This window comes from Apteryx mantelli, chromosome 22 (assembly GCF_036417845.1).
Source record: "Apteryx mantelli isolate bAptMan1 chromosome 22, bAptMan1.hap1, whole genome shotgun sequence".
Classification (NCBI taxonomy): domain Eukaryota; kingdom Metazoa; phylum Chordata; class Aves; order Apterygiformes; family Apterygidae; genus Apteryx; species Apteryx mantelli.
The window spans coordinates 7,266,013-7,292,343 of record NC_089999.1 but is presented as its reverse complement, the minus strand read 5'-3'; the positions used below and the strand labels follow the sequence as shown (position 1 = coordinate 7,292,343).

General features: G+C 46.7%; 3 protein-coding genes across 5 annotated transcripts; 2 read left to right on the top strand and 1 right to left on the bottom strand.

Moving 5' to 3' along the window:
* The first annotated feature begins 36 nt into the window (after window positions 1–36).
* Window positions 37–2,155, top strand: POLR2J (RNA polymerase II subunit J). The gene is made up of 4 exons (XM_067309487.1): window positions 37–144; window positions 403–492; window positions 707–881; window positions 1,614–2,155. The coding sequence occupies exons 1-4, from the start codon at window positions 92–94 to the stop codon at window positions 1,647–1,649; spliced, it is 354 nt and encodes a 117-aa protein (XP_067165588.1). The 5' UTR covers window positions 37–91; the 3' UTR covers window positions 1,650–2,155.
* Window positions 2,061–19,603, bottom strand: LRWD1 (leucine rich repeats and WD repeat domain containing 1). Of its 2 annotated transcripts, XM_067309483.1 has the most exons (16): window positions 19,538–19,603; window positions 17,402–17,548; window positions 14,935–15,169; window positions 13,733–13,852; window positions 11,947–12,099; window positions 10,778–10,918; window positions 9,761–10,102; window positions 9,000–9,126; window positions 8,644–8,753; window positions 7,997–8,204; window positions 6,299–6,371; window positions 6,067–6,207; window positions 5,167–5,264; window positions 4,417–4,578; window positions 3,435–3,559; window positions 2,061–2,439 (listed from the first exon to the last, which is right to left on the bottom strand). In XM_067309483.1, the coding sequence occupies exons 2-16, from the start codon at window positions 17,479–17,481 to the stop codon at window positions 2,299–2,301; spliced, it is 2,256 nt and encodes a 751-aa protein (XP_067165584.1). In that variant the 5' UTR covers window positions 17,482–17,548; window positions 19,538–19,603; the 3' UTR covers window positions 2,061–2,298. The 2 variants fall into 2 exon arrangements, with proteins under 2 accessions (XP_067165584.1, XP_067165585.1); XM_067309484.1 differs by lacking the exon at window positions 3,435–3,559 and having other exon boundaries at window positions 2,306–2,439.
* ALKBH4 (alkB homolog 4, lysine demethylase) lies at window positions 19,594–21,943 on the top strand. Of its 2 annotated transcripts, none has more exons than XM_067309485.1 (3): window positions 19,594–19,751; window positions 20,584–20,781; window positions 21,238–21,943. In XM_067309485.1, the coding sequence occupies exons 1-3, from the start codon at window positions 19,650–19,652 to the stop codon at window positions 21,874–21,876; spliced, it is 939 nt and encodes a 312-aa protein (XP_067165586.1). In that variant the 5' UTR covers window positions 19,594–19,649; the 3' UTR covers window positions 21,877–21,943. The 2 variants fall into 2 exon arrangements, with proteins under 2 accessions (XP_067165586.1, XP_067165587.1); XM_067309486.1 differs by lacking the exon at window positions 19,594–19,751 and adding an exon at window positions 20,043–20,099.
* The last annotated feature ends 4,388 nt before the right edge of the window (window positions 21,944–26,331 follow it).

The window sequence follows — 26,331 nt, the reverse complement described above, 5'->3', positions numbered from 1 at the left end:
GGCGGGGCCGTCGGAAGCGGGAGCCGGCGGCGGGCGGAAGTGACGCGCTGGGCGCCCTGGCAACGGCAGGGCGAGCAGCGGCGGCGGCGGGATGAACGCGCCTCCGGCCTTCGAGTCCTTCCTGCTCTTCGAGGGCGAGAAAAAGTGAGCGGCGGCGGCGGCAGGAGGGGGACCGGGGCCCGGGGGTGGGGGTGGGGGTGGGGCGAGAGGGGCGGCTCCGCGAAGGGGAGCCCGGGAGGGGGAGGCCAAGGGGAGACCGGGGCGCCGCGGCCTGGCCCGGAGCCCGCGCGGCTCCGCGTTGTGGCGGCGGCGGTTTTTGAGGGGGAGGGGGCTCCCTGCGGCTGTGGTGACCGGTGTGTGTGTGTGTGTGTGTGTGTGTGTGTGTGTGTGTGCGGCTGGCAGGATCACCATCAACAAGGACACGAAGGTGCCCAACGCCTGTCTCTTCACCATCAACAAGGAGGACCACACGCTGGGCAACATCATCAAGTCGTGAGTGGGCCGCGGCCCCCGGGAGGGGGGAGGGGTGTCGGGGGGCCGTGAGGTGGGGGACACCGGGGGGTGGGGGGAAGCGGCCCGAGGCACTCGTGGTGCCCAGCGTGGGAGGGAGCTGCCGCAGCCAAGTCGGGGCTGTGCTTTTAGAGGGTGTTTGTTGGCAGAAAAGCCGTTCGTGTGTCGTGGTTGCTCACCGCTGCTTCCCTTCCAGGCAGTTACTGAAAGACCCGCAGGTGTTATTCGCAGGCTACAAAGTGCCGCACCCGCTGGAACACAAAATCATCATCCGCGTGCAGACCACGCCTGACTACAGTCCCCAGGAAGCTTTCACCAATGCCATCACGGATTTGATCAGTGAACTCTCCCTCCTGGAGGAGAGGTTCAGGGTAGGTTTGTTTATTTTGTCGTATTTTTTTTTTTTTTTTAAATTGCGGAAAATTCATGTGCTTGAAAGGTAAACAAACAGAAGGGATCGTATGTATGTTAGAACTGCTGTAATCTTGTGGCAATGAATTTGTCTAAGCCAACTGCAGTGTCTGATAACACAAACAGCTCCTGTCGAGGTGAAGTCTGGCTGGGGGGATGGCGCTGACATACCCTACAGGTGTTAAATGTGTGCTTTGTCTTCCCTAGTTGTCCAGTATTGGAGTTCTCATAGTCTTACTAGTGTGGAAAACTATTTTCTAGTTCTTTCAGTCCTTTTTTTTTTTTTTTCCCCCTTCTCCTGCCAGATTACATGGGACAGTTTGTTTGTTTGTTTTTTCCTTAAACCCTCTTTGGTTAATTCTGCTCTACTGTACAACCTTAATTTTTAGCTCCAGATTTTTGAAACTTAATCTAGGTGAAATGTCAGACAAAATGCTTTGAATAACTTAGTATATGTGTAATATTCTTTGATATACTCACAGTGCACTAGAAATTCTTTTGTAAGTATGTTTTGATTTTACTTTAAATATTATTTAGTATGTGGTATAGAGATTTCCATTGTGCCTTCAGCACTGTTGTTTCACAGTTCTTGTGGTTCACAGAAGACTGATGATATCTATGTTTAAAATAACTTCTTCCATCTTGGTGATTGATACTTTTTGTCTTAGTGTCTGTATTTTTTTGTTTTACAGGTTGCCATCAAAGACAAACAAGAAGGAATTGAATAAAAGTATCATGTTTAGAATGGACTGTACTTCTGATATAGAGCGATATCGTTATTAGTTGAATGCTTTATTTAAACCTTCATTTGTGGCAAAGATTTTTCTACTTGTCCCACTTGTTTTCTGATTTTTGACAGCAGCCACAATAGGTTTGGGGCTTTTTGGACCAGATAGGCAATCTGCCAAGAGGATAAAAGTCTTGTTTGATTCGATGGATAATTCATTAAAATAACTTTTACTTTTCTAATGGGAACCATAAAGCAAATACTTGTACGAGGGTGTTGACAGGTGTACATGTTAGCCTAGTGACTGTACTTCCTGCATGAGAAGCTATTGAGTGATAGGGATAGATGAACTCTCTAGCACTGCCCCGTTCCTACTTTTTTTTTTTCTCCAAAAAGTCTATGCACTGCCAACTGAACTGTTATTTTGTTTTATTAAGTGTCATTTCTATAAAACAAATGCACAAATTGTGAAAACTTACAGTAAAAGAAACTGGATGTTTACAATGACTTGATGAGTTGTAACAAACTCTTCCCTTTTTTTTTTCTTGCATGATAATAGCTGGTCTAGAAAATTTCATGGTTACATGGGTAACAGTCACTAATACTGCACTATTTCAAAGCACGGGAATGAAACTTTCTGTTACAAGTAACTATGACTTCTTCCAAATGGCTGTTATGTTCACACTAGTTAAAGCAACAAGGTAAGTGAAGGTTGGATCTATTATCACATTGTTTATTAGGACTTCAGTCAGCTGCTCCCCGTTTGCTCGAAGCTCTGGCCACTTGAGAATCTAGGAAGAGAACAGAGTTTGTGTAGAAAAGGAAGAGTATTGTGTCTGTAACTTGGAGGATACTAACTACTGCAAGTCCTGGTTTGACAACTGGGTTGCTGTGGAATCTGCTTCCAGAGCAGTGCTATAACCCTACCAACCTGGGATCCCCTTTCTCATGGCAGGACATGCACCTTTATGATAGTCCTACATAGACCTAGTTCTCTCATGACCTTTTCAAAAGGACTAGGGGTTAATGCAGCAGGATTTCATCAGATGATAGGCAAAATTAAAAGCAGCTAGCCCTCGCTCCTGGAAGAACTGACTGTTGATTTGGGCAATACCCCTTCCAAAAGAAAACTGGAGGAATGCTAGATCACATCATACCTATATCTAATTACAGCTCAAGACCATGTTCTGGGACAGTCTTTGTGAAAGTTTGTTACTGTTCTTTGAATGTCTTCATCATGCAGGGGAATACTACATGCCTAAGACAGGACCCTCTCCAGAGGCCAGGGAAGGACTAAGCAAAAGGGTGGCAAAAGCATATCAAAGCAGCCAGCCCTTTTCCATGTGCAGGTCTGCCCGCGAACAGCTGCTGAGGTTACCCTCCCCTTGGCAAGTCAGTGAATCAGTATCTGCACACTGGTTAACCGGGTGCAGAAATGACATCTTCTCTTGTCAGGATGTCAGTTTAACCAGCAGTTTTATTACAGGGGGCCTTTTTGCTAGAAAGACTTGTCAGGCTGCAGAATGCAAGAGTAAACAGACTTGCTTTACAGCTCTTTGTTCCTTTCAGAATTGTGTTTCTATGAGTGAGTTTTGAAAGGTGGCCTTGGTCACACTCGGAAAAGATTGCTTTTAAAGAACAAGTCAAAGGTGAATGTTAGAAAAAACAATAAGCCAATTCTGGTGTAAGTCTGCTTAAGAAATGGGGCCAGGTGGCACCTGTCTGGGCAGCTGCACAGGGGAGGAAGAGAGGCCAGTTCAGTCTCAAAGGGGAAAATGAGACCTACCTGTGTGGGAGGGATTCTCTTGTCTGAGCGTTTTCCCTTTGCAGTACTCCATGCTGTGGTGTAGTTTGAGAGGTTGTACATCCACACACTTCCCTTCTCATCACCACAGAACACATATTCTTTTGCTGTAGGAGCAAAAGAAGAAGCTGGAAAACTACAGTGAAGCTGAGAGTGCATTTCTCTACTTTAAAGCTCAAGGCAGTGCTGTAAGATTCTAGGAGAGGACGTCACATTTCAACAAAATTCTTTCTAGCACAAAAAAACTTAAGTTACTTAGCCTTGAATTGAAACTCAATTTTGTTAGAGATAAGTATCTTATTCTAGTGGAGAAAAGCTAGTGATAAATGTTTTGGGGAATCTCTTCTGACTTTTAGATTTTCCAAGGCTGAAACAAATGAGTTGGCTTTGGAAAGTGGACACCAGATGAGGTCTGTTTATTCTGCATTCATCTTAGAGGCCAGATGCCCTCTGTGTGGAACGCTTACCACTTGTTTTAGATGCAGTAAGTAGTAATATGGTTCCAGGAAAGCTGCATCACCAACCCATGTTCTCTGCATGCCTTAAAGACCCTACAAGGAAGACTGTTGGCTCTCTACAATCAGTGTAACACTGTAAGCTAGTTGGAACTGTTCCCTTTCTATAGGGAATAGTATGCCTGCATTTATACAGCCCTGAACCCAAGCCCTGTTAATACAGCTGCAGAGCTCCCAAATAGGAGCTGGTGCCTTTCTGCTGCTGCGCTGTGCTGGAGCGTGCAGTGCTGAGTTGAGGACTCTGCTGCTCAGAGGGAGGGTGATGGGAGGCTGTCCCTCAAACTGGCAATGAAATCCAGGCCTCTGTCCTTAACTACAGGCTCCTCTAGTGTGTGACAGGGGAGGAAGGAGGAATTCTGCTTCATTTAGAACTTAAAAGTAAGTCTTGACAATCTTTGCTGCAGTGAGTGGTACAGCCTCGGCTTGCACAGCGGAGCAGGGCTGCCTACCTGGGCAGGTGCTGAGCGTGAGGTAAGACATGTCTGTTGTGGACCACTCGAGCTCAGCTAGAATAACTGCGGATACCGTTCGCTGACAGGCTTTCCCCTTTCCGTCAAAAGACCGACTCCAGCTCCATAAGTATATGCAACCTGGTTTAGAGCTCTTTGAAACTATGGATGAAAGACAAGAGAAGCCATGTCAGCTGCTGCTACCGCCCCCAAACAAAGGCTAGCATCGGGTTCAGGTGTTCTGTCTGTGATAGCAGTAGCATTATAACCTCCTACGCCTTGTTTCAGGATAAATTGAGGCTGCAGAGAGGGTTATCCATGCCATGTTTATGTTCCTGAACCACTGGACAAGTGTAAGCTTTTCAGTGGCAGAAAGACCTTCTCCTTGCCAGTGCTTTGAGCATCCTCCCAGGTTTGGGAGTCCTACTTCCCTGTAAAACACTGCTGCCACCAGCCCTTAAGGGGAAAGGGGCTTCCATCCGCTCCACTTCGGCAGTGCCAGACTGTGTGTGCTCACTGGGAAGGGTCCATCTTCCCTGCCTGAACACAGGTTTGCGCCTCTCACCCACATCTTGTGGGCCAGTGGGTGACTGTGAAAGACACCTGGGTTCTCCATAGCCCCCAACAACCTACAGGAGAGGTGACTGAACCCTCTGCAGCAGCCCGTCTGCTCAGCACACTGGCTTCAGCCTTCCTTACTCTTAGGTGCCTGATTTTTTTCTTGGATCTGAGTATTGTGTTTATACTCACCTACAACATCGTCATTCAAAAATGCCAAACCGTCAACCCTATGAGAAGTTGTCATGTCCCCCTCATCATCAGGAAATTGGAATATGGCTTCAAAAGGCCTGGAAAGGACAGAAAGGGTGAAATATTGCACAAGGCCTGGACAGGCACCAGGATCTGAGTGGCATAGCCCAAAGATAACTGCACTGAAAGGACACAGACACACAACCCAGGAAATGAAACTCTTATTATTGAGTCTCTTGCCAAACTAAGCAGATGAATGCCGAGCTGAGTTTGCTTATGCTTTCCACTAGCTGGGTTAGTTAATATAGCAAGAAAGACCCCATTTGCTTAAGGGATTGCTGTTTTATGTTATCTGTTTTTGTAGGCATCAGGATTACTATCTGTCAGCATGACATGACTTCACTTGCTCCTTTCTTGTGATATTTTTCTGGTGCCTAGAAGTGGATGTGCTATTCTAGCATAGCTGTGGCAACTCACAGTGCCCTGTATAGTGCCAGTTTCCTGCGTAATCTCACATACCAAAACTAGGGTATGTGCTACCGTAAGAGCAACTTGGTCCAAAAATGAACACTCCCTTCAAGACACATTTAAGATGAGAGCCCCTTTAGTTTTAGGATATTATATTATACCCATTTCAGCCTTCCTTCAAGGAAGTCTGCAACGCTGGAGCATCAGTAGAGCATTAATAAAAGCAGGGCTTCTAATTTTGAGCACACCTTTAGCATTATGCTAGTATTATTGTGCCACTACAGAGGGGAAAAGCATGTCCTAAGTTTGGTAGGACATGCTGGTTTCCTTGAGTAGACCTTGCACAGAAATGAAGTCACTGGAGCTAGGATTAGCTGCTTGTCTCTTCTTGCTATGGAACGTGAATGTACGTACCCAACTTTTGGTTCTCACCTGCTTTTCTGCTCCTTATCCAGTTTTATATTCCAGGTAAAGCAGCCTTCTTCACAGCCAGCCAGCAGGTACTGATCGGGGCAGGTGGGGACCAGGGCAAGCCGTAAGGGAATAGAGAGGGCTTCCAGCACCAGCAGCTGGCTAACAACAGGAAAAAAAATCAGTTAAGTGGTGCTGCAAAGTGACAGTTACAGGCTCCTGGACTGGCCACATCCGGTTTTTGAACCTTTACCTTGCTTTGAAATTGTAGTCACAGTCTGGAATCCCAATATCCCAGAGTGCAATTCGCTTGTCATAGGATGCAGCTGTGGGGCACAGAAGAGAAGCAGGTAGTGGCACCACTGCCCATCTGGCTCTTTTATTGCCAGTTGGAAGTTCTACCTGTGTCACAGGCTGTAATACTCTAAGCCTGTGGCATCAGAGAGCGCATTAAAACACAGCAGCAGTCACAGAGGCTCCTGTCTTAACAACACTTCACAGACCTTGTCAAACATGCACATTCAGTAATTTGCATTCTTTTTCTGTGTACCCTTAGAGCAGCGGACAAAAGAAAAGTTTATTTCCTGGTGTCCATTAGTAAGCTGTGGTTTCACAAGGTCATTAATTAGTGCCAATTCAAGCTCATGTTTCTGATCGTTCATTTGTCCTAGTGGAATCTAAATTGCCAGTTCCAACCCCTACTTCTTAGGCACACGCCACTATTCCACATATCCATGTCTTACTGTGTTCACAGCAGCAGCAGCTCCCACGGGGAAGTTAGGCTCTGATCTAAAGAGTGAAATATTTTTAATGTCTTTGTCCCCAAGCTGCTATACTGACAATAAAAACAGCCTTGGAGCAACCTTGATTCTAATCATATAGCATCCCTCAAAGTCAAGAGTAAATAGATTACTGTCCAGTCCCCAAATAGGCACATAACACCTGTCTATTTATTATAATAAATTTATCTGAGCAAATAAATGAACCTTGCTGTGCAACCCAGAGGGCACCATCAAGACTGTACACCCTTCTCAACTGAGTGTTATATATGGACGTGCTATCAACCTCCTGATCGCTCTAGGCTCCTACTTCCTACATTCTTGAACTTACTCTTGAAAAGCATCCACTATGATGTCTGTGTTTAAACAAAAAAATCCATTCTTAATGGTTCACATAACACTGCAGTTACTCCAGGATGTGGATAATTCCAGGCAAAAGAAACAATGTGCTGTGGGGTGAAGGTGCGGTCAGAATGGCTCCGTAGCAGCTTACTTTACAGGCATGACAAGGCAGCCGCAATTTGCAATACAATGGTTCATTTCCTACCAGTCCTTAAACCTCAGTCTCTGTGGGCCCTACTGTGGCAAAGCTCTCTTCTACCTCAGGACCTGAATAAAAACTTCCAACAAGGCATAGGACTCAACGATTTTCATTTATCAAAAGCAATTAAGCACACGGTTTTGCTCACTGGAAAAAAATGAAATCCAACAGCCCCTTATACGCTGCACTGCTCAGTTGCCATGCTTGACGAGCGCCCTGCCAGCCGACCGCTCGCTGCCCGGCCCCCAGCAGGCCGCGCTGGCCATCATTCTTCTTACTCATCCCTGCGGAACCAATGTGCTGCTGGGTTTGTTTATGGCTAATGCGTGACAGCCACCCTGAGAGCTGACATGCCAGGGAGCTATGGAGCAAGAAACAGGAGCTGCCACACCTCAGCTAAAGTGCCAGACCTTGTGGCTGAAACAATTTGTACCTTCTGTAGATTAGTGCAGTAGGAGACGTACATGACTCACTCCGTAATGTCTGTCCATGCTCTTTGTACGCGTGGTCCCTGTAAGTATCCACTTACCGATACCTGCTTGCACACTGATGACAATTCCCCCTATTAAGGAAGCCCAGCCTTTTCTGTCTTAGTCACTAAAACTAAAGAGACTCTGAACTAGAGACTTACTGAAGAGGCGAGTTTCGTGAGTTGGGCTGAAGCAGATGGTAGCAATGGGCTTTTTATGAGCCTTTATCTCTCCGTAGCAGAAGTCAGCTGCTACATGAATCAGTTTGACAATCCCTCTCCTCCCAGCAGCTGCCAAGATATTATGAGTTTTCCTCCGACTGTCGCTGATTACCATTGTGAGAGTTGTCCATGCAACACTGAAAAACTCCTAGGATAGAAAAGAAACCGAGAGGAGCATGAAAGAGAACAGTCAGCAGGATGGCTGCTAAGTCAGAGATAAGACAGCCATCAGGAGAATTATTCATGTGAAATGACAAGACTATTCAAGTCAGAGCACTGAATCTTAAAACAATCCTCAGAAGAACACAAACTATCAAAACAGACTGTTGTCAGACATTCTTAGCAGCCTGGGTACACGCGCATACACCTGTGTGAGGAAAACAGAGGTGACAAAAATAAAGCAGGCTAAAAGGATAAGCAAGAAATATTTACTATCTATCTTTATCCTCTTAAGACCTGTCCACACTAATGCTTGAAACCCTCTTTCAGAACTGTTTATAATATATTATGGTGTTTATGTACATGCACATATTATATTGTATTGTGGTATTTCCACTTAATGTTTTCTGCTCCCATTTGCAACCTACCTCTGTAGCCACCTTATACTTTTTCAGTACCATCCCAGTCTCACAATCAATCAGACAAACAGACTCGCCTCCGCAGGTTGCCACAGTTCTAGAGGAGCTCACAATGGGATCTGAAAGACCAAAAGAAGAGGTGAGAAATTCCCAGGTTAGTGGCTAACACATGAAGACTGCAGCTTATCACTGCCTGGTGCTTTCCCAGCCTCCTGTCTTTAAAGTCAAAGAAGTATGTTTGCAAGTCTCTTCCTGACAATGAAGACTACAGCTTAAAGGAGGAGCAGGGGTCTAGCATGTGGAGTCTGGTGGGATTCCAGAGCCAGGGGCTTCGGGGAATCCTGCAAACTGCTTTAAGAGCTCACCTTTCCTGGATGCAGAGTCTAGCAATGGCTCGAAGACACAGGACCAGAGCTGCGTTTTAAAATCCTCGCGGCTGTTGCCTTTACTGTGACACTGAAGAAAATGCAATGGTTCTGCACTGACATCCTCCTACAATAAAACCATCTACATTTAGAAAATTCATTCCCCCGACAGCGGTTTGTGTGAAAGGCATGCCTGTGATTGCCTCAACAGACCCCTCTATTGAACACAGCAACCTGAGTTAAACTGAAGTGTTTTTCAGCCCTTCTGCGCTACATACAGAGAACAGGAGAGACTGAGGTGCCACCAATGCTCAAGACTCCTAAACCAGCAAGGAACCGTTTAGAGAAGATGTGCCCAGCAGACCCCAGCAGTGAACCCCATCTCCTGCTGCAGAGGAACGTGAAAACCCTCTAGATTCCCACTGATCTGAGCTGAGGGGGAAACACCTTCCCCCGTCCAGCCATCTGTTTGACCTGAGAGCAAGTCATGCCAGTCCCGTTTCTAAGAACAGGCTTTCAGTGCACCACCTCAGAGCGCTGGTCCATCCATCCCCTGCAGAGTTCACTGTCTCCAGGGGGGGCCTTCCCTCATGCCTCTGAGAGAGATTTAAAACAAAAAAACAAAACAAAAACCGTAACTCACAATATATCTGGCCAGTCATGAGCTCCAAGATGTGCAGAGCTCTGCTGAAATCTGAATGTGGCTCCTCCCACTAGACCAAGAGGCCAAAAGCTGTTCCCAGGGGGGCTGATGGACATACCTTGCCCTTGAAGTTCTTTACTGGGGTCAAGCTAACAACCCCATTGTCCTGCTCCTGGCTTTTTTGTTCCGCTGTCAGCTGGCTGGATCTTCTGTTGCTTTGTCCCTTGGGAAACTGCTCTCCATTCCTATGTGTCCCTTCAGCTCCCTGGTCAGGGGTCGCCTCTTTGGCTTGCTGGTTCGATGCTCTCGGTTTATCAGGGGCTGGGTCATCCTGCAAGTGACTGGACTTTCTGGGACTAAGCGCAGCCTCCTCCTCGGTGTTTGCCTGGGACTTGGACCTCTTGTTTCCAGAACGTGGTGTTGAATGATTTCTTTTCCTCTTGCTGGGGGTTAGTGTGACCTATAAGATATGCTGTCAGTTTTTGCTGAAGGTTTCTACCTTCCCCAAGATGTGTAGATGGTTTGTAAGTCAGAGATATTCTTTAATCAAATGCAAGCACCCTCCCACAGTCACAGACTGAGTTCCAAAAAATCACAAGCAAACCAGAGCTGCAGAGTTCCTAGAGGCAGAAGCTAATGAAAAATCACATAGGCAGCCCGATTTTGAGCTTAATTCCCTTGCCCCAGTTATTTGTGATTTACATATAGAAATAGAAATATATACATATAGAAATAATATAGAAAAGCAAATCTGTCCCCCAGACCAAGGGGGCTCAAAATGCAGCCATTTCAAAGTGGCCAAGCACCATCATGTTCTAGCCATGTCAGTACAGTTCTCTCACTAAAAATATCCTCCCCCAAAGGAGGGGTGGCACGGGTAGGACTATACCCACAAAATCTTTCGGGTCTCCTACGAGAATGGAAGCTCTCTCTTCTTGGATAGCAACCAAACTTTCCCACTGCCGAGAAGGCTTCAATCTGGCCATAAAAAATGAGCCCCAGCTGTTGAATATAGGCTGGAGCCCAAGACTGCCCACAGGGTTACCAAAAAATCATAAATGTAAACTGACAAGTGCTACTGAATTTGTACAAAATAAAAAAGGGAGTTGTTAATTTAACTGGAAAAATCACCTACCTGACCAATGTCCTCTGCAACTTCCCTGGGGCTTTCTGTACTTTCTTCCTCATTCTCATCCATCTCTTCTTCCGGTTTGGGATCTGTATTTTCTTCCAGACCCAATGAGGATGCCAGAAACTCTTCTGCAATCATTTTCACCTTAGAAGCAAATACAGGCATATGTACAAAAAGACAAAAAACAACGGCAGCCAAGCTCTGGTGTGTAATGACAAGGGACATTTCACTGAGTTTTCAGTATCTGCTTCCACTATTCTATGCGAATTTCCCAAGTGATGGAAGAGCCCTCAGCTGACAGCCCAAAGTCTACTGACAGAGCCAAGCAGAGAGGTTCCTTGTGCTGTCCCTACACAATGTGCCTCACTCAAAGGGTCCCAAAGGACCGTGATTCAGAGGCTGGAGTTCAGACATATTCAGACTGCAGCCCCTCAGCTGCAACTGTTATCCCTGTATGCAGAAAGGGACGGATGTGAAGAGCGAGGCTGTGCCTTGGGGAAGTACGGGCAAGTTAACAATGACAAGGGGGCTCAGTGAAACCATTGATCACACTGAACCGCAGCAAAGACTGGTGCATCAGTGCCATGGCCCCTCTGATCAACCACACAGAACACCTGGATGCTGCAGATGGCTCAGGACAGACCAGCATCTGAGGATCTGCCTGACTGAACACTGTAAATGAGTGATTACAGTGACTCCTGTAGACGACCACCACTCTGCAGTGCGTCAGATAGGAAAGTACCAGCCTGCTGGACTGGACTTTTCACGTCCACATATGATGTCAGTGGTGGTTTGTCTTGCTGAGTAGGTCAATGTTACATGAGCCAAGAACTTCACTCTATCACAGAGGCTAAAGGCTGCCATTAATTACTTGCCATTTGCAAACAATTAAGTACTAAGGATACCGTAGTCATGTTAATTACTCTAAGTATCATCGTCGCTTATAAATTAAAAAACGATGTTCAGTAACAGTCATTGCATCTTGGCGTGCCTTTATTCCTAGTGCTTCTGTAACTGCTCTACAAACTAGCAGGGAAAATCAGAAAAAGTGATACCACACCTTTGTAAGAGTCCCTGAATGCAAATCCATAGAATATTTTAATCAATCTGCTCAAAAACAGGCTGCAGAGTCCTTGCTTCAAAAACAGGAGGGTGAACGAAGCGTGACCTACCCGCCAGCGGGTGAATTCGCTGAGTGAGCTGGGTCCATATACTACATTCGTTTGTACTGACTTCAGGAATTTTTTCTTGATGGACTTCACATGCTCAGCTGTATACTTCTCAGGAAGTTGGTCGCGGAAGAATTTTTCCCAGTGAGCAGTAACCTAGGCAGAACAACTGGGTTTATTCAACAAAATATGGCCAAAATCACAGAAGAAAAACACAAGAGTACTTGTAAAAGCATTAAGAAGTTGCCAACCCTGAGGCTTCATTATCTACATAATGGCATTGCTTCCATTTATTTGGTCGCTGTTCAAACCACTAGGTCAGCTAACAAGACACCCAGTCCCTCTGAACCAAGCTTAAGTTAGTGTGGCTAAGCAGACACTGTCAGCACAAACCCAGAGCAATGCCTGAATTCATGCCTCTGAAGCCACAGCAAGAGGTCCTAAGTCTTGCGCTGTGCCCTGCTGAAAGGGAGTACCAGACAGGTACCCAATTTATAACAGGCATGGGACAATGCGGATGTTTGGGTTTTCTTTTAGTTCAAGTATGTGCATGAGCGGGACAAGCGCACACCACCGCACCATCTAGAAATAGACACCTTGACTCCAAAAGGCTTTTAAACTATGGGTACAATCACGCAGACACTCACCTATCAGCACAGTTTCCCATCTGAGGGTTTCTGGTGGGTAATATCACATCCACAAGTTTATGGGCCCAATATGCATTTAACACTTTACATATAGACACAGCAATAAGAACTGGGCAGCCAGATACATAGCAATAATGTTGGGAAAGGTATCTGAGGCCCAGGCACCAGCACAAACTGAACAGCACAGGGGAACATACTGTGTCCCATAACTGATCATTCCAGCAGCCACCCACGCCCAGTCGCCTGGAGGATGAGAGGCTGAGCAGCCCTCACCAGGACCTTTGCAGTACAAGGTATTACACAGCTGATGCTGAGCACAATAAGCCATCTCAGTCTTTAGCGTCTGATCTCTCCACCACTGCTACTTGGAAGGAATTAACAAGACCAGCTAACTAGAACATAAACGGTAAGAGCAACACTGTACAAAATACATTGTTCATAATGGAACAATATTTGTGCTCAAGATCACAACATGTGCGCAGGGAGAATCTGTCAGGAGATAAACTAAGGTGTAGGCAAAGAGTGAAAGTAGAGCTCCAAACATGCAGAGTCGAAGAAGAAAGCAAATCCTTGTTCCTGGTGTACGCTGGAGAAAGCAAGATTATCCCAAGCCTGGTTCTGTACTCCGCATTTCTGGGGCCAGGACAGTAACATAAATTAGATGGAGATGTGTACGCAGCTGTTACGTCAGCATCTGCTTTCTCTCATTTATGAAGGCCTATCGGAATATCCCAGAAAACTGGAGCTCCAGATGCACACCTTGTCAGCCCGGCTCCTGTGTAGGGCTCAAGGCAAATCCTCTTTGCTACACAAGAATCCTCTGGCTGTTGGTTCCTGCCAGCTTTGCAGCCCTGGTACACAAACACAGCCGGCACAGTAGCACTGAGGAAACCCAGAATCAGGTCTCACACTGACTGAAACCAAAGGCAGCAGTTGGCCACACAGAACAGGAAAAACAAATGCAAGAGGTGAGCAGAGAAAACAGTAATGGGGCATTTATTAGGTGGCCCATACTGTGGGCTGTGCTCAGATTATCATAACTGTTCAATACCTATCTGCAACTCTGTCATTAAACTGAACACAGCATTGTATGTAGTCATTTGTCAGGCATTCACACATGAAGAAAATACCACAAATCTTACCTTGCTGGTGAGCTTACGACTATTGACATGCCTCACGTGATTAGCCAGTTTGGTTATATCCTTGCCATTGAGCAGCCGGAGATTTTGCAAAAGAAACATCACTTTATAGTCATCATTGGGCTGGAAAGAGACGATATTAGAGTTATGAAAATTGTACACATGGTACTTGCTTTAACTATGGATATGTGTTCTTTATTGAAATATAATCAAGAAGGATCAGAATGTATTTACTTAGGAAATGACATTTCATAAAATCCTCTCCGGATTTCCAACTCTAATATCATCTGTTACTTGTAAATTAACGTTTTCCTAGAAGTTGGGATCTTCACCTCTGCAGACATAAACCCAACCTCTCGCTTATGCAGTACTACCATCCAACACAAGGTGGCGGCGGTGTAACTAGGCTGATCTGCTCCTGCCCGAGCGCCCCGTGGGGGGTTCCATTCACATCTTCTTACTTGGAGCATCTAACACAGAGGAAGGCCTGCTCTGCGTAAAGTAAGTGAACACCGGCAGGGTTTTTCGGCCGGGTAAGTTTTAAGGCAGACCAGTTCCCCAACCCAGTTCCCCATGCAGCCGCACAGATGCTTGTGCCAGCATACAACAGCATCTGCAGACAGCAGTAGTGGCTTATGCCAGCTAAAGCACATATAAAATTACAGTTTCAGATGCCTACACTGAGACTCTCAGGTCCCCATACAGTCAGCAGACAAGTCGGAAAACCTAAATTAGAAAAATCTCCAAGTTTAATCTAAATTAGAATAATCTCCAAGTTTAACCTTTCAGCAGAAAACCAAGCCCACTTTTCCAGAGCTGGGACAGGCAGAAGCATTAGGTGGAAAAAAAACCCAACATACAAAGAGGAGGACATTTCCACACAGTCGTTACTACATATTACACCACTAAAGTTTTATACAAGTATGAAGGTAAGGTATTCTGCTTGAGAAGCTGCCCAAGACGGGATCCTAGCCTGGAGAATCGGGAGACACAGACACATGGATTTTAATCTCTGAGCAGTTTTCAACAAGTCACCAATTTGTGCCACAATTTCCCAATCGGCAAAAGGGGAATAAAAAGACTAACTGCTTTCTGAGATGTCCTAACACTTGCTGATTAAGTGTGATGTAGAAGAACTAAGCATAATTGCTATTTATTTCTCGCTCTATTTAACACTTGGCATGTAAGGATGGGAAGTAACTCACTGTCAAATACACGTTGTTCTCATAGGTTAGCTCCTCAAGCAGGGGGAACTGTTTCAGAGCAGTTACATCTTCCAGTTGGTTGTTGTTGCAGTTTAGGACACGCAGATCAGGCAGGGTTAGACTGTTGGGAAATTTATCCAATAAGTTATCAGAGAGATCGAGTTTCTGCAGATGCCTCAGACGGGAAAACAACCGTGGGTCTAAGTCTCCAGTCTTCAACTGCAGCTTGGATAGGCTGAAAACAATAGAGAACATGAACTGTCTGCAGTTTGTTGGAAAAACAAGTGCTGAATTTCATCGGATACAAGGTCCCACCTTGTGGCACTTCTCAGTCTAGCCTAACTCACTGGGTAAATCTGACCAAAGCCCGCCTCTTTTTTTTTTTTTTTTTTTGTCTGCATCATTCTGGACTTCAAACACACATACCTGGAGAAGATGTTCTGTCTGGGATAATAAACACCGTCAGAGATTGAAGTCTACTAAATTATTTGATGTACAATTAATCTGAAATCAAGATAAATTTCCTATGGATAACAAAGTTGGTTGTGAGCAGTGAATCACAAGAAAAATTCTTGTTCCTAGAAAAATCTATTATGCCTTCAGGAATTCTGATATATTTTTCCCTTGCGATGTAAATTCAACAAAATTGGCTGTGGCAATATGAGACAACACTTCTTCCACCAGACCATCAATCTTTCCTGTCCACAGAATCCACTAGATTCATTATTTGCCTCATTTATGTGAAATGCAGTGTCACAACTGGTATAAGCAAAGACTACACTGCTTCCGAAAAGGATGGTCCTATTCTCCCCTTTACTTTATGCTGGCATTTGCATTCACACAGCTTTGTGAAAAGTTCAATCATTTTGTTGATCTAGCTCAAAACTTCTTTATTTCTGCATTAGGAGTAAGTTCAGGCCAAAGGTAAACTAGCTTCCCAAAACATTCAGCTGTTTTCTAAGAACTAACTTCAAAAAAAAAAAAAGTGATGTTTACATTTATTTTACAGCAAACTTGGCTGCAAAATCTTCCACTGGTAAACATGGAAATACACCTAAAATTCACAATGCTGCCACCAAAAGAGGAGCATTCTGTCCTGGAAGAGGAAGATGTAAAATACTTGTGAAGGTAAAAAAATATACCTCTCGTGAGAAACTGAAAATTACATATTATAAGAATGAGGGTCATTTAGATCTGTCTGGAATGGGCTCCAAAGGGCCCTTCAGGCTCCGGTTGGGTTCCAGAGGGAACATCCAGTCCTGAGAGCTAACATCTCTTGAGGATGTAAGCCTGAATTTCTTTAATAAACAGAATCTCTATCCACTATGATTAGCAAAAGAAAGGCTTCTAAATGCAAATGAAATGTGAATAAATGAGATAAAATTTAAGAAGCGAGATCACTTCTCATCCACTTGTCATTTCAGAAGCCTAACTAGTTGATCAAAGCACATAAGAAAGGTTGATTGCAATTCAGCTGGCTGCAAGGCTGACTGTGACTACTGTGTCATTTTGATTTCAAGCATGAACCATTTGGAATTGGGATAGGGACAAAGTTTGGGAGAAACTCAACACAATGTTCCCCAGATGGACCTTTTAGAAATACTACCCTTCAAAATCATGTTATTAAGCTCAATGGGAAAAGCTATACTCTAGAACTTCACTAGTTCAAACACCTCGACATCACTTTGTCACCCAGATTACTGCAACATACACTCCTCAGATAAACTTTTGAGTTTCTCTCTAAAAATAAGTATTTTAACATAAGACAAAAAGAAAAAAAAATAACTTCAAAATATGAAAAACACAACTCTTGCATCAGCAACAAAACTAGCAAAAGCACCAGCCAAATTTTGGCTAGCTTAGTCACTCAGATTGACAAGTCCTGGAATAACAAAATTCCACTGTATTAAACATTTGGAAAGATATTTATTTTCAATGATCATGATTAAGGATCTGAGCAACAAAACTGTTTTTAGAGGTTTCTGTATGTGTCATAGTTTATTCTCCCTCTCTGCAATGCTTGTATAGTCATATTCTAGGTATTGGATTTAGAGCAGATGGAAAGTGATGGAAGGAGAAAGGAGGGAAAATAATGCCAAAAACATTTACAAAACCCTCTAAAATCCACACCATAAGTGATTTTCCTATTCACATTAAGCAACTGCTATCAAAGACAGAGGTGGAGGGGGGCCAGTAAAGTTCCTTTCAGGATGAGGAAATCAGAATCTAGCCTTAAGCAGTTTTACAGAAAGAAGGTGGCATATACAAAATATATACGGTGAAGAGAGGTGGTAACTGCTGCTAGTTCAACTAACGCTCACTGGGCCTGCACTGAGAATGCCATCTCCTATTCCGTGTTTTGTAATGGCCTCTCTTATTTCAGTAAAAATATTTAAGAAAACAAAGACAAAAAGGATTGCCCATGTTGAATTCAGCTGGAATTTTCCATGGGCCTGTTTGCACTTACTTCAGTGTCTCGATCTTTCGCAGCCTAGTAGATCTTGGAACTGCTCTTTCCAAAAGAAGCTCAGTAGTAATTTTTGACATTTTTAATCTCCACCCCTCTTCTGAATTCACAAATCTGCCAGCTGTAGGAGCTCCGCTTGTGACCCTCCTGGTGAAACAAACAGGAATGAGAGGAAGTCCTTTGAAACTGACTCCAAAAGGGAAAAAAAGTTACCAACTTAGCTACTGCTTTTGCAGCTGTGTTTGAAGTAGCCCTTTTTTACATGGTTGAAATGAAGCTATCAGTGATCACTATTAAACCGGGCATACGCTCCCAATAAGCTGCCCCAAACTGTCTCCAAAACACTGATGATACCTCTGGCGCCTACTAAAGAGCAAGGCTTACTGCCAATAACACTGCCCGCAGGGTGAAGGCACTCGGGATTAGGGACAGTCTTTCATGTACCAGTTTGTACCTCTCCCGAACAAGAGGGTTCTGGTCCAAGAAGTCCCACATACTTCCAAATAAACAGCAACTGTACGATCAAATACACCTGTGCAGATTTCTTCCTCTGAAAGTAATGTCACACATCACTGACTGGCCTGACCAGATGGACAGACTCTTGGTTGAAAATCTCTAAATTCCCTAAAATTTTGCAAAACTGGGTTAATTACCATAAACGTAAACACCCACTAGTTGGTAACATAATTTCCACTCCAAGGAAAAAAACCCAACAACAACATTACGTATGTTTGGGGGAATTAACAGGAGATGTTTTCATGCACGGGGGAATTAACAGGAGATGTTTTCATGCATTACTGTGGACAGGACAGTGCACGTGCGCACAGAGATTCACCCTGACATTTACAATAACGCTGACCGAGCCAGCATAGCTTCATAAACTACTGGATCATGTCTTACCACTCTTTCCCACAAAGACTGAAAAAAAGAGGGAAATAAAAGAGGGAAGAGCTCCAAGGCCAGGCTCACAACTAGCTTTTTGTGTTAGTCTCATTGCTGCCTAATCACCGCTCCCTTGAATCACTAAGGACATGCAAGGCACCAAGCAGCCCTTAGTCTCGTGCTTAGTACTGTAACACACCTACAGCACCTGGACCATTGTGTCCGAGGAGCACTGGGGCATTGTTTTGTTAACTTTTGCAGCTGAGGACAATCTTTCACTTAAGGCATACCCCACGTTTTTAGGTCTGAATAGAGTCTGGAAAACGCTTCGAGCAGCTATTTGATCCTTCGAGCACCAGAGCTGTCACTGAAAGTCAAACCACGGCACTTAGCTGTTGACCTAATCGACCCCACCGCACTGGAGTATCTATAACAAAAACCCGACAGCAGTGACTGTCACCCTCCTTTGGGCTGCAGGGACACGCCGGGCGCAGGCAGAGCGCCCGCAACACGACACGACGCGGCCCGCAGCCACGCGTGTGAACACGCACAGGCGCACACGTGCCAGCCGGGGCCGGCGCAGGGCCGGGCCGCCCCACGGGCGTGGGCACCCGCGAGGCCAGAAGCGGCTCTGCGCACCGGCGAAACCGGGCAGCCGCCGCCGCCCGCGCCGAGGGGCTGCTCGGCGGCGGCCTCGCCCCGCGCCCGCCCCGGGCACCGGCGCGGCGCCACCTCGGCGGCTCCGGGCCCGTGCGGCCCCCCGGGGCGGCCGGTTCCGCCCCCCCGCGGCGCCGCTCCGCGCGGCGGCTCCAGCCCGGGGACGGCTGCGAGGGCCGGATCGCCCGGCGGCGGCGGCGCCGCCTCAGCGGTCGCGGGGAACGCGCCCGCGGCGCCCGGGCCCGCCGGGGCGGCTCCTGCGGCGGAACCGGCGGGCCCTGCCGGCCCGGGAACGCCTCGCCTTGCCTCCCCTCGCGGTGCCCCGGCCGCCCCCCGCCGCCCCCGCGGCGAGGCGGGACCCTGCCGCGGCGGCGAGGCGCCCCGCGGGGGTGGACGCGGGGGAGGGCGCGGGACTACCACTCCCAGGAGCCCCCGCGGCGCACCCGGGCCCCGCATCGCGGCTCGCAGCCGCGCGGCCTGCCGGGAAAGCGAGTACGCACCTCAGCCCATCCCGCCGGCCGCGCGGCCTGCACGCAGCCCGCCTGCCCCGCCGCCGCCTCGGCCTCCCCCGCGCCCGCCTCCCGCCGGCTCCCTCACCTGGAAGCGGGCCGGGCCGCGGCGGGGCTGCGTGAGGAGGGGGAAGGAGGAGGAGAAGGGGCGGGAGGGGAGGGGGGAAGGGGAAGCAGTGTCCTTAGCGCAGCCGGCGGGGATGGAGGCGGCGGCCGGCGGCGAAGGGCCGGGCTGCGGCTGCAAGGGGATCCGCTCCTGCCTGCTCTGCGAGGGGCCCGCGCAGGCCGCTCCGCCCCCGCAGGTACCGGGGAGGGGGCGGCGGGGCGGGGCCGGGGGGCGGGGCCGGCGGCGGCGGGGGGCGGGGCGGGGCCGGCGCGTGGCGAGGGGGCGGCCGCCATGTTGCCCCGAGGGGCGGCGGGGCTGGGGGCGCTACCGCGGCGGGGGGGAGGGATCTTGCGGCGGCCCCGCCGCCCCGGGCGGCCGCGCCGGGGTCCCAGCCCCCGGCCAAGCGCCGCCCCAGGCCCGGGGAGCCCCAGGCAGGGACAAAGAGGCGCCCGGGGTGCGAGGCCCGGCCCGCTGCCTGCACCGCTTTACCCCCGCAACGGGCGTTTCTGAGGAGAATCCACCATCTGGCTTCGTCTGAATGATGGTAGCGGGCCCGTTCAGCAGCCTCGAAGGAAAAAAATAAAATAATAATCGTCCTTGGCATCCGTGCATTAAGAAAAGACTGGTGCTCCACAGCTTAGCTTTTTGGCCTTGGTGATTTTTTATCAACTTTCCTCATTCAACATTTAGTGGTATGAGGAACCGTATCTCTCCACTGGGCCTGAGAAATAGCAACCATTAATCTTACATGTTTGGCACCAGGATCATCTGTCTTTCCCAGTCTTTGCAGCATAATGATATTACTAGGAAAGAAAATTGGCCACAAGCATAGGAGTGCCGGAGCCGTAAAAAAGAGGGAAGAGTTGTTCCCAGAAGGAAGCTGTAATATTGCTCATGTCTGGAAGCCCTGCACTTACAGTTAACGTGCTCCCACATCAAGGTTGCAGGAGTAAATAAATCACAGGAATACCTTATCTTGCTAAGTTCCCCCATCTACCCCTTTTTTGTCTCCACTGTTATTTCCACAGGGAGAAGATAATTTCACTTACTGTCCAGCAACAGGCCTAGCTGTCGGAAATGAGCACTCAGAGTTTGCTGGCTGGGCATTTCCGTTTCCAGGGGTGTTTTTGACAGAGGAGTTCATTAGTGAAGATGAAGAATCTGAGATAGTTGAACTGATGGATCAAGATGACTGGAAACCGTCACAGTCTGGCCGAAAGAAACAGGTTTGACTTTAGAAGTGCATTTGTCCTCTGGAAAAGGAGAGCTGTTTTCACAGTTAAAACCCCGAACATTTACATGTTTTATTAAATGTTTTCTTCTGGAAACCTTTCCTGGAATCAATTGCAAGAATTGTAATTAAAATCAACTTCTTGCAAAAGTGTCTTTATGATAATTACAATGAATAGCACCTGCTATTGCATATGCAGGCATTAAAAATCATACAATATCAGAGCAAGACGAGTGTTTTTCTTGCTTTACAGATGAGAAATCTAATCCAAAGAGATTAATGCGACTTGACTGAGTAATTTTGTAAACTGGTGACCACATCACTGGAAGAGACAAGAGCAGAACTCTTTAAAAGTCTTGACCATCATCCCTGTAGAGGTCACAGCCTCTACAGAAAGACTTGTGTCAGATTTTTCCCTAACACTAGCTTTTCCCCTTTTCTTTTCCAACAGGACTATGGACCCAAAGTGAACTTTAAGAAGCAGAGGCTGAAAGCTGGTAGCTTTATCGGTTTGCCAAGTTTTAGTAAAAAGATTGTGACGCAAATGAAGGACTACTCTGTGCTAGACGGTTTCTTACCTGTTGAACAATGTAATCTGGACTACGTGCCAGAAAGAGGTTCTGCCATCGACCCACATTTTGATGACTGGTGGCTTTGGGGAGAGCGTCTAGTTAGCTTAAACTTGCTCTCAAAAACCGTGCTGTCCATGTCTTGTGATTCAGAGGACAGCATCCAATTATTTCCCTCTTTCAGTAAAGAAAAGGAATTAAGTCCCTCTGGATCTCTTGCGCAGACGTCAGCATGCGAAAATTCAGGCAAACAGAGAATTAGCTGCACTTCATCCCCAAGACTTGTTCCAAGTAAAGAAGTGACTGTTGCCATTCACTTACCCAGAAGGTCCCTGGTGGTATTGTATGGTGACGCACGTTACAAGTGGAAGCATGCGATTTACCGCAAGCATATAGAGCATCGCCGAATCTGTGTCACGTTCAGGGAGCTGTCTGCAGAGTTCAGCGCTGGAGGAAGGCACGAGGAACTGGGTAAAGAACTGCTAGGAACAGCTCTTTCATTTCAAGGAAGACCAGTATGATCAACAGGGGAAGCTGGAAGTGCATTTTGTTAGGATATTTGAAAAATAAAGTACAGAATTTTTACAACTTGATTTATTTCTGAAGTATGTGTAAGGAAGCAGGTGTGTACAGGCATAAGGTCAATCAAATAGAAATTTAACAAATAAGAGGGTGAAAGGAAAGGTTGTTTGTTTCTTTGAAGACTCTCCTGGGCAATGGTAGCTCTTAGGCAAAAGTCAAAAATTAGCTGTGGTATTCATTAGCTATATTTTAACCAAATGCAAAAAGCAAATAGTCAATTTTAAGATACTTCAGTGAAACCAGGAAAGAAACTTAGGATCATTAAACTGATCTGAGTAAAACACCCCTTGGCACTGACTCAACCCAAGTCCTGAAGCAGATTTTAACCTTTCTTGGCCCCTCCTCAGTTCTGTCACACTGCTTTTAGAGCTGCACTGTGCCTTAGGGACGCAGCTATCTTCTCACCCACTTCAGATAGCTCCTTTAGAGATCAGTCCTCCAGGGGAGGAGGGTAAGCAAGCGTCTCTCCACAGATAATACAACACACAGAACTAATTAAAGTAATTATTCTTTGCTGAAGATTCATGCTTTAACAGTGAGGATTAATCATAAATATAGTGTGTGACCTATATCTTCTGGGACCAAAGAGCAGCATTTGCAGAGGGCCAGTGCAGACACTTTTGCAGAGACAGCTCGGACAGGTCATTTGCCATCTCTGAGCCCTGCTGCCAACTCTCAGTAGCAAGAGTTTGATTTTAAGAATAAACTGGGAGACGGACTGCAGCTCTGGGGGCTATCATTCTTTTCCTGGCACCTCCAACAATGAGGTTTGTGTCATACCTTGTACCTAAGATTCGAGGAGTTGACTGTAGCAGAAGCTGCTCAGAACAAACTTCTGTGCTCTTGACAAATGAAGGTGTGCCATGGAAGAGATGTGATCCTTTAATAAACACAGTCATGTCATCAAAACCCTTCAGCACAGTCACACCTACAGTAATAAAACAACACTTAACAATGCTGTCTGGTTTTGGTCAGTAAGAAAAGAGGGCACATTTATTACATGGGATTTCAGTGTCCCTGTATAGCTATGCTGTCCAAGAAGCACTTCTTGGCACAACGCACAAGTTTTAATGCACTAGTAGTGCACTCATACTGTAGACACTGCCCTCTGCTTCAGGCATTGCAGGGGAGGGAGCTCTTCAGCCCAATGAAGCTAACAGTTAGTAGAAAAGCCTTGAATCAGGATATTTTTAAATCAGTTCACGTTGTCAGATACAACTACACTCCTCCATGGTTGCAATGAACCAGTTTCAGTTTACCCCAATATTTAACCAGAAGTGGACAGCGGCTACATAATAGTTCCAACAGGGATCGGCAAGGGCCGCTCCCACCGGCAGACCTAAAACACAAACCTCCACCCAGCCATCCACACACACTGGCAGCAGGTAAAGCATGTCCTCTCCGACCGAAAACCATCACACCAAAGAGAGCCAGCTGAAATCTGCTCACAGCTAGTAAGCTCACAAGCTTTATGAGAAAGACGTTTCCTGTAGGCTACAACCTCTTTAGCTCACTCCCAAAAGCAGAGCTGAGTAACCTGTGCTCTTAAAATAATGGTTCCCAACCTTTTCTGGTAGATCTAGTGTGATCTTCACCATACAGCTGGTCCCCACAGGCTACGACAACGGGTAAGAGCACTCTATCCCGAAGTCAGTGTTGGGTATCCCAATCTTGGGTGCATCGTTTCCATCAGATCTCAGCACCTTAAGCTGCGTAGGACGGTGCCAGCAGCCAGCCGGAGCTCAATACAAAACCACATTAAGTGAGGAAAGACAGAGTGGACTTAGTCAGACTTTCACAGACTTAGTCTCGTCTTTCAGTACTTAGCCTCTTCAATAATCTGCTCTCAGCTTAGCCAGCTGCAGCAATAAAGCATTTCCATTAATGTTTGGCCCTTATTTGCAATACCCTCTTTTACATTTATATTGTGTTCTCGGTCTGTTAGAATACGTTCTGTGTGCATACCCGTTTCATTCCTTCCGCGATGAAAGCGCATGATGGCTTCCTTATGAATCAGAGCGCCACAACAACAAGATAAACAATATTAGCTCTTATTGTGCTCTGCCGTTATTAGCTGAATTCTTCTGCCTTGTTCAAACCATAGAGGAAGCTGCTGTTCTTGCCAGAAAATGTCAACTCTTTCTAGTTGATATCTTAAATATTTTAAATGAAAATCATACTGTGAGCCAAAAGCTGAGGGCTTGTCTATTTTTTTTTAAACAGTGCCCAAAACTTAATCTAGTCGCTACTCAGTCATTACTATGTCTAGCTTCTGATATTCTTCACCCATTAAACAGCACTTTGGGCATCTTCTCAGAGAGTTCAAAATGGCATAACATACCCAGCAGCTCTGTATTACTTTATAAAACTTTATGTCCATTCTCTCCTAAAAAAGCCAGAATTGCAGCATTGTAGAACTTTAACAATTAGTTTGGCTTATCCAGTATCATAGAAAACTAAGAAAAGTATAAAGAGGTTTTAACCTCAACTAATTAGCTGTTAAAAATAATTTTGGCTACTATGCTAATATCATGAACGTAAGACAAACTTCAGTGGTTTTCATGTTGTAGTATTTCCTATTGCAGCTGTTTATCATCTTAACCAAGACTAACACTTGTGAAACATGTTTCAAGAACCAGGCCCTCATTAAAAGCAAGTGCATCAAACGGATGTTTACTCGTACATTTTAAAAGGAGAAGGGTAACATCTGACAGAGCTACAAAAGAAAACAGAAAAACCCAAACAAAAAAACCCCACCAGTTAACCCATAGAGGATGCTGGAGGACTTGAGCTGCCTTTCAAAAAAATCAGTCTGAAATCAGCAAGAAATGTAAAACTTCGCATGTTTATCCAGTTTCATTCACACAGCTAGACAACAACTGAGATACAGGTATTAGTCTACACAAAATATTGGTCATGCATAGATAAAACAAGAATAGGCAAAGTTTAAAACACAGAGGCTTTTTTTTCTCCTAGCACTTAACTGAATCAACATCCCACTCATTATCAGTCTTAACAACTCTGGGAAGAAGGCAAGTGCCGAATTGTACATACAGGTAAGTGTTCATGGGAGCGTTTTTCAAATTCAATCAGTAAATAATTACTGAAACCACTTTCTTGTTAAAAAAAAAAAAAAGGTACAGAGCAGAGAGCCTGCGAGAAGATAATCAGAAAGCAAACACGCTGGCACAGTTGTGCTGGGATCCGAATTTGAGGTTGCGGCTCCTTGGCCGGGGTTTATTGAGGAAGCTGTCTTAAGGTAGAAAAAACAAGAATTAGCAGATAAAGCTATAAAAGCAGGGACGCTTGAGGGGTGTTGTTTTTTTAAAGGAAAGGAAAGAACAGAAAGGATGTCATGAAATCCCCAAAAGGAACGCGACGTTGGCTCGCCCCGGTCACAGCAGCGGTCGGCTGCTGCCAGCAGCAACCCTCTGCCTGGCCTGGGGTCCCAAGGTTAAGAAATGGAAGGATTTCAGCTCTGCGGCTGCACCCCGTCCGCCAGCTTTCTATAAACACTTCCACATATTTGTGTGCTTATGGCACAGCGCGCTCCACCCGGGGCTCTTGCACAATATCGCTCTCCTCCGTCACGTGGCTCAGGCCCAGCTCGTCACATCTAACATCTATCTCATCTCCTCCCGCGATAAGATCTACCGTAAGAGCCACATATCCACCGACACAGCAGGGGCTGGCGAGGAGAGACGGGCCTGCCCCAGAGCTACCTTAAAAATAGGAAGCTTGCAAAATAAGAGCTGCCACTGCCCGCAGCCAAAGAGAGAACCCGATACTGCTCCCGGGCATCGTCAGCTCCTCCGTGCCGACCCCTGCTAACGAGGCGAGGAGAGAGCGAGGAGGTGCCTGGGAAGGTGAAGCAGCAGGGCCGGATCGCGATGCCGGAGAGCTTCGTCCCCTCTTTGGGAAAGGCAGGCAGCAGCGGCCCAGGAACCCCTCCAGGGCTGGAGCTGGCAGGGGGATGCAGTCTGCCGGGGAAAAGCTGCTCAAGAAGAACTGAAGAAAAGAAGGACTGGAGACTCCGGAGCGAGACGGTGGCTGTTCCCTCCAGCAAGCCCAGGCTGGAGCCCGGGGCCTGGGTGAGCCCCACTAAATAAGCAGGGCAACGGCCTGAACGAGGCAGGAGCCGGCCCGGAGACTCCCAGCCCAAGGGAGCTGAAAATCAGGGCAACAGCCACCCCATGGCGCAGCACCCCAGGGCCCAGGACAGTACCGAAAGCCAAAGCAGCCATGGGGGGAGACCCTAGCCAAGCCCCGGCCAGAGGGTGGGACCCTCGGGAGAAGCATCCCCACGCAGGCGAGGGAGGAACCGGCACACGGAGCCGCGCAAAGCCCCGGCGAGCCCAGCATCGGCACGGGACACTTGCAGCCAGGCACCAGCC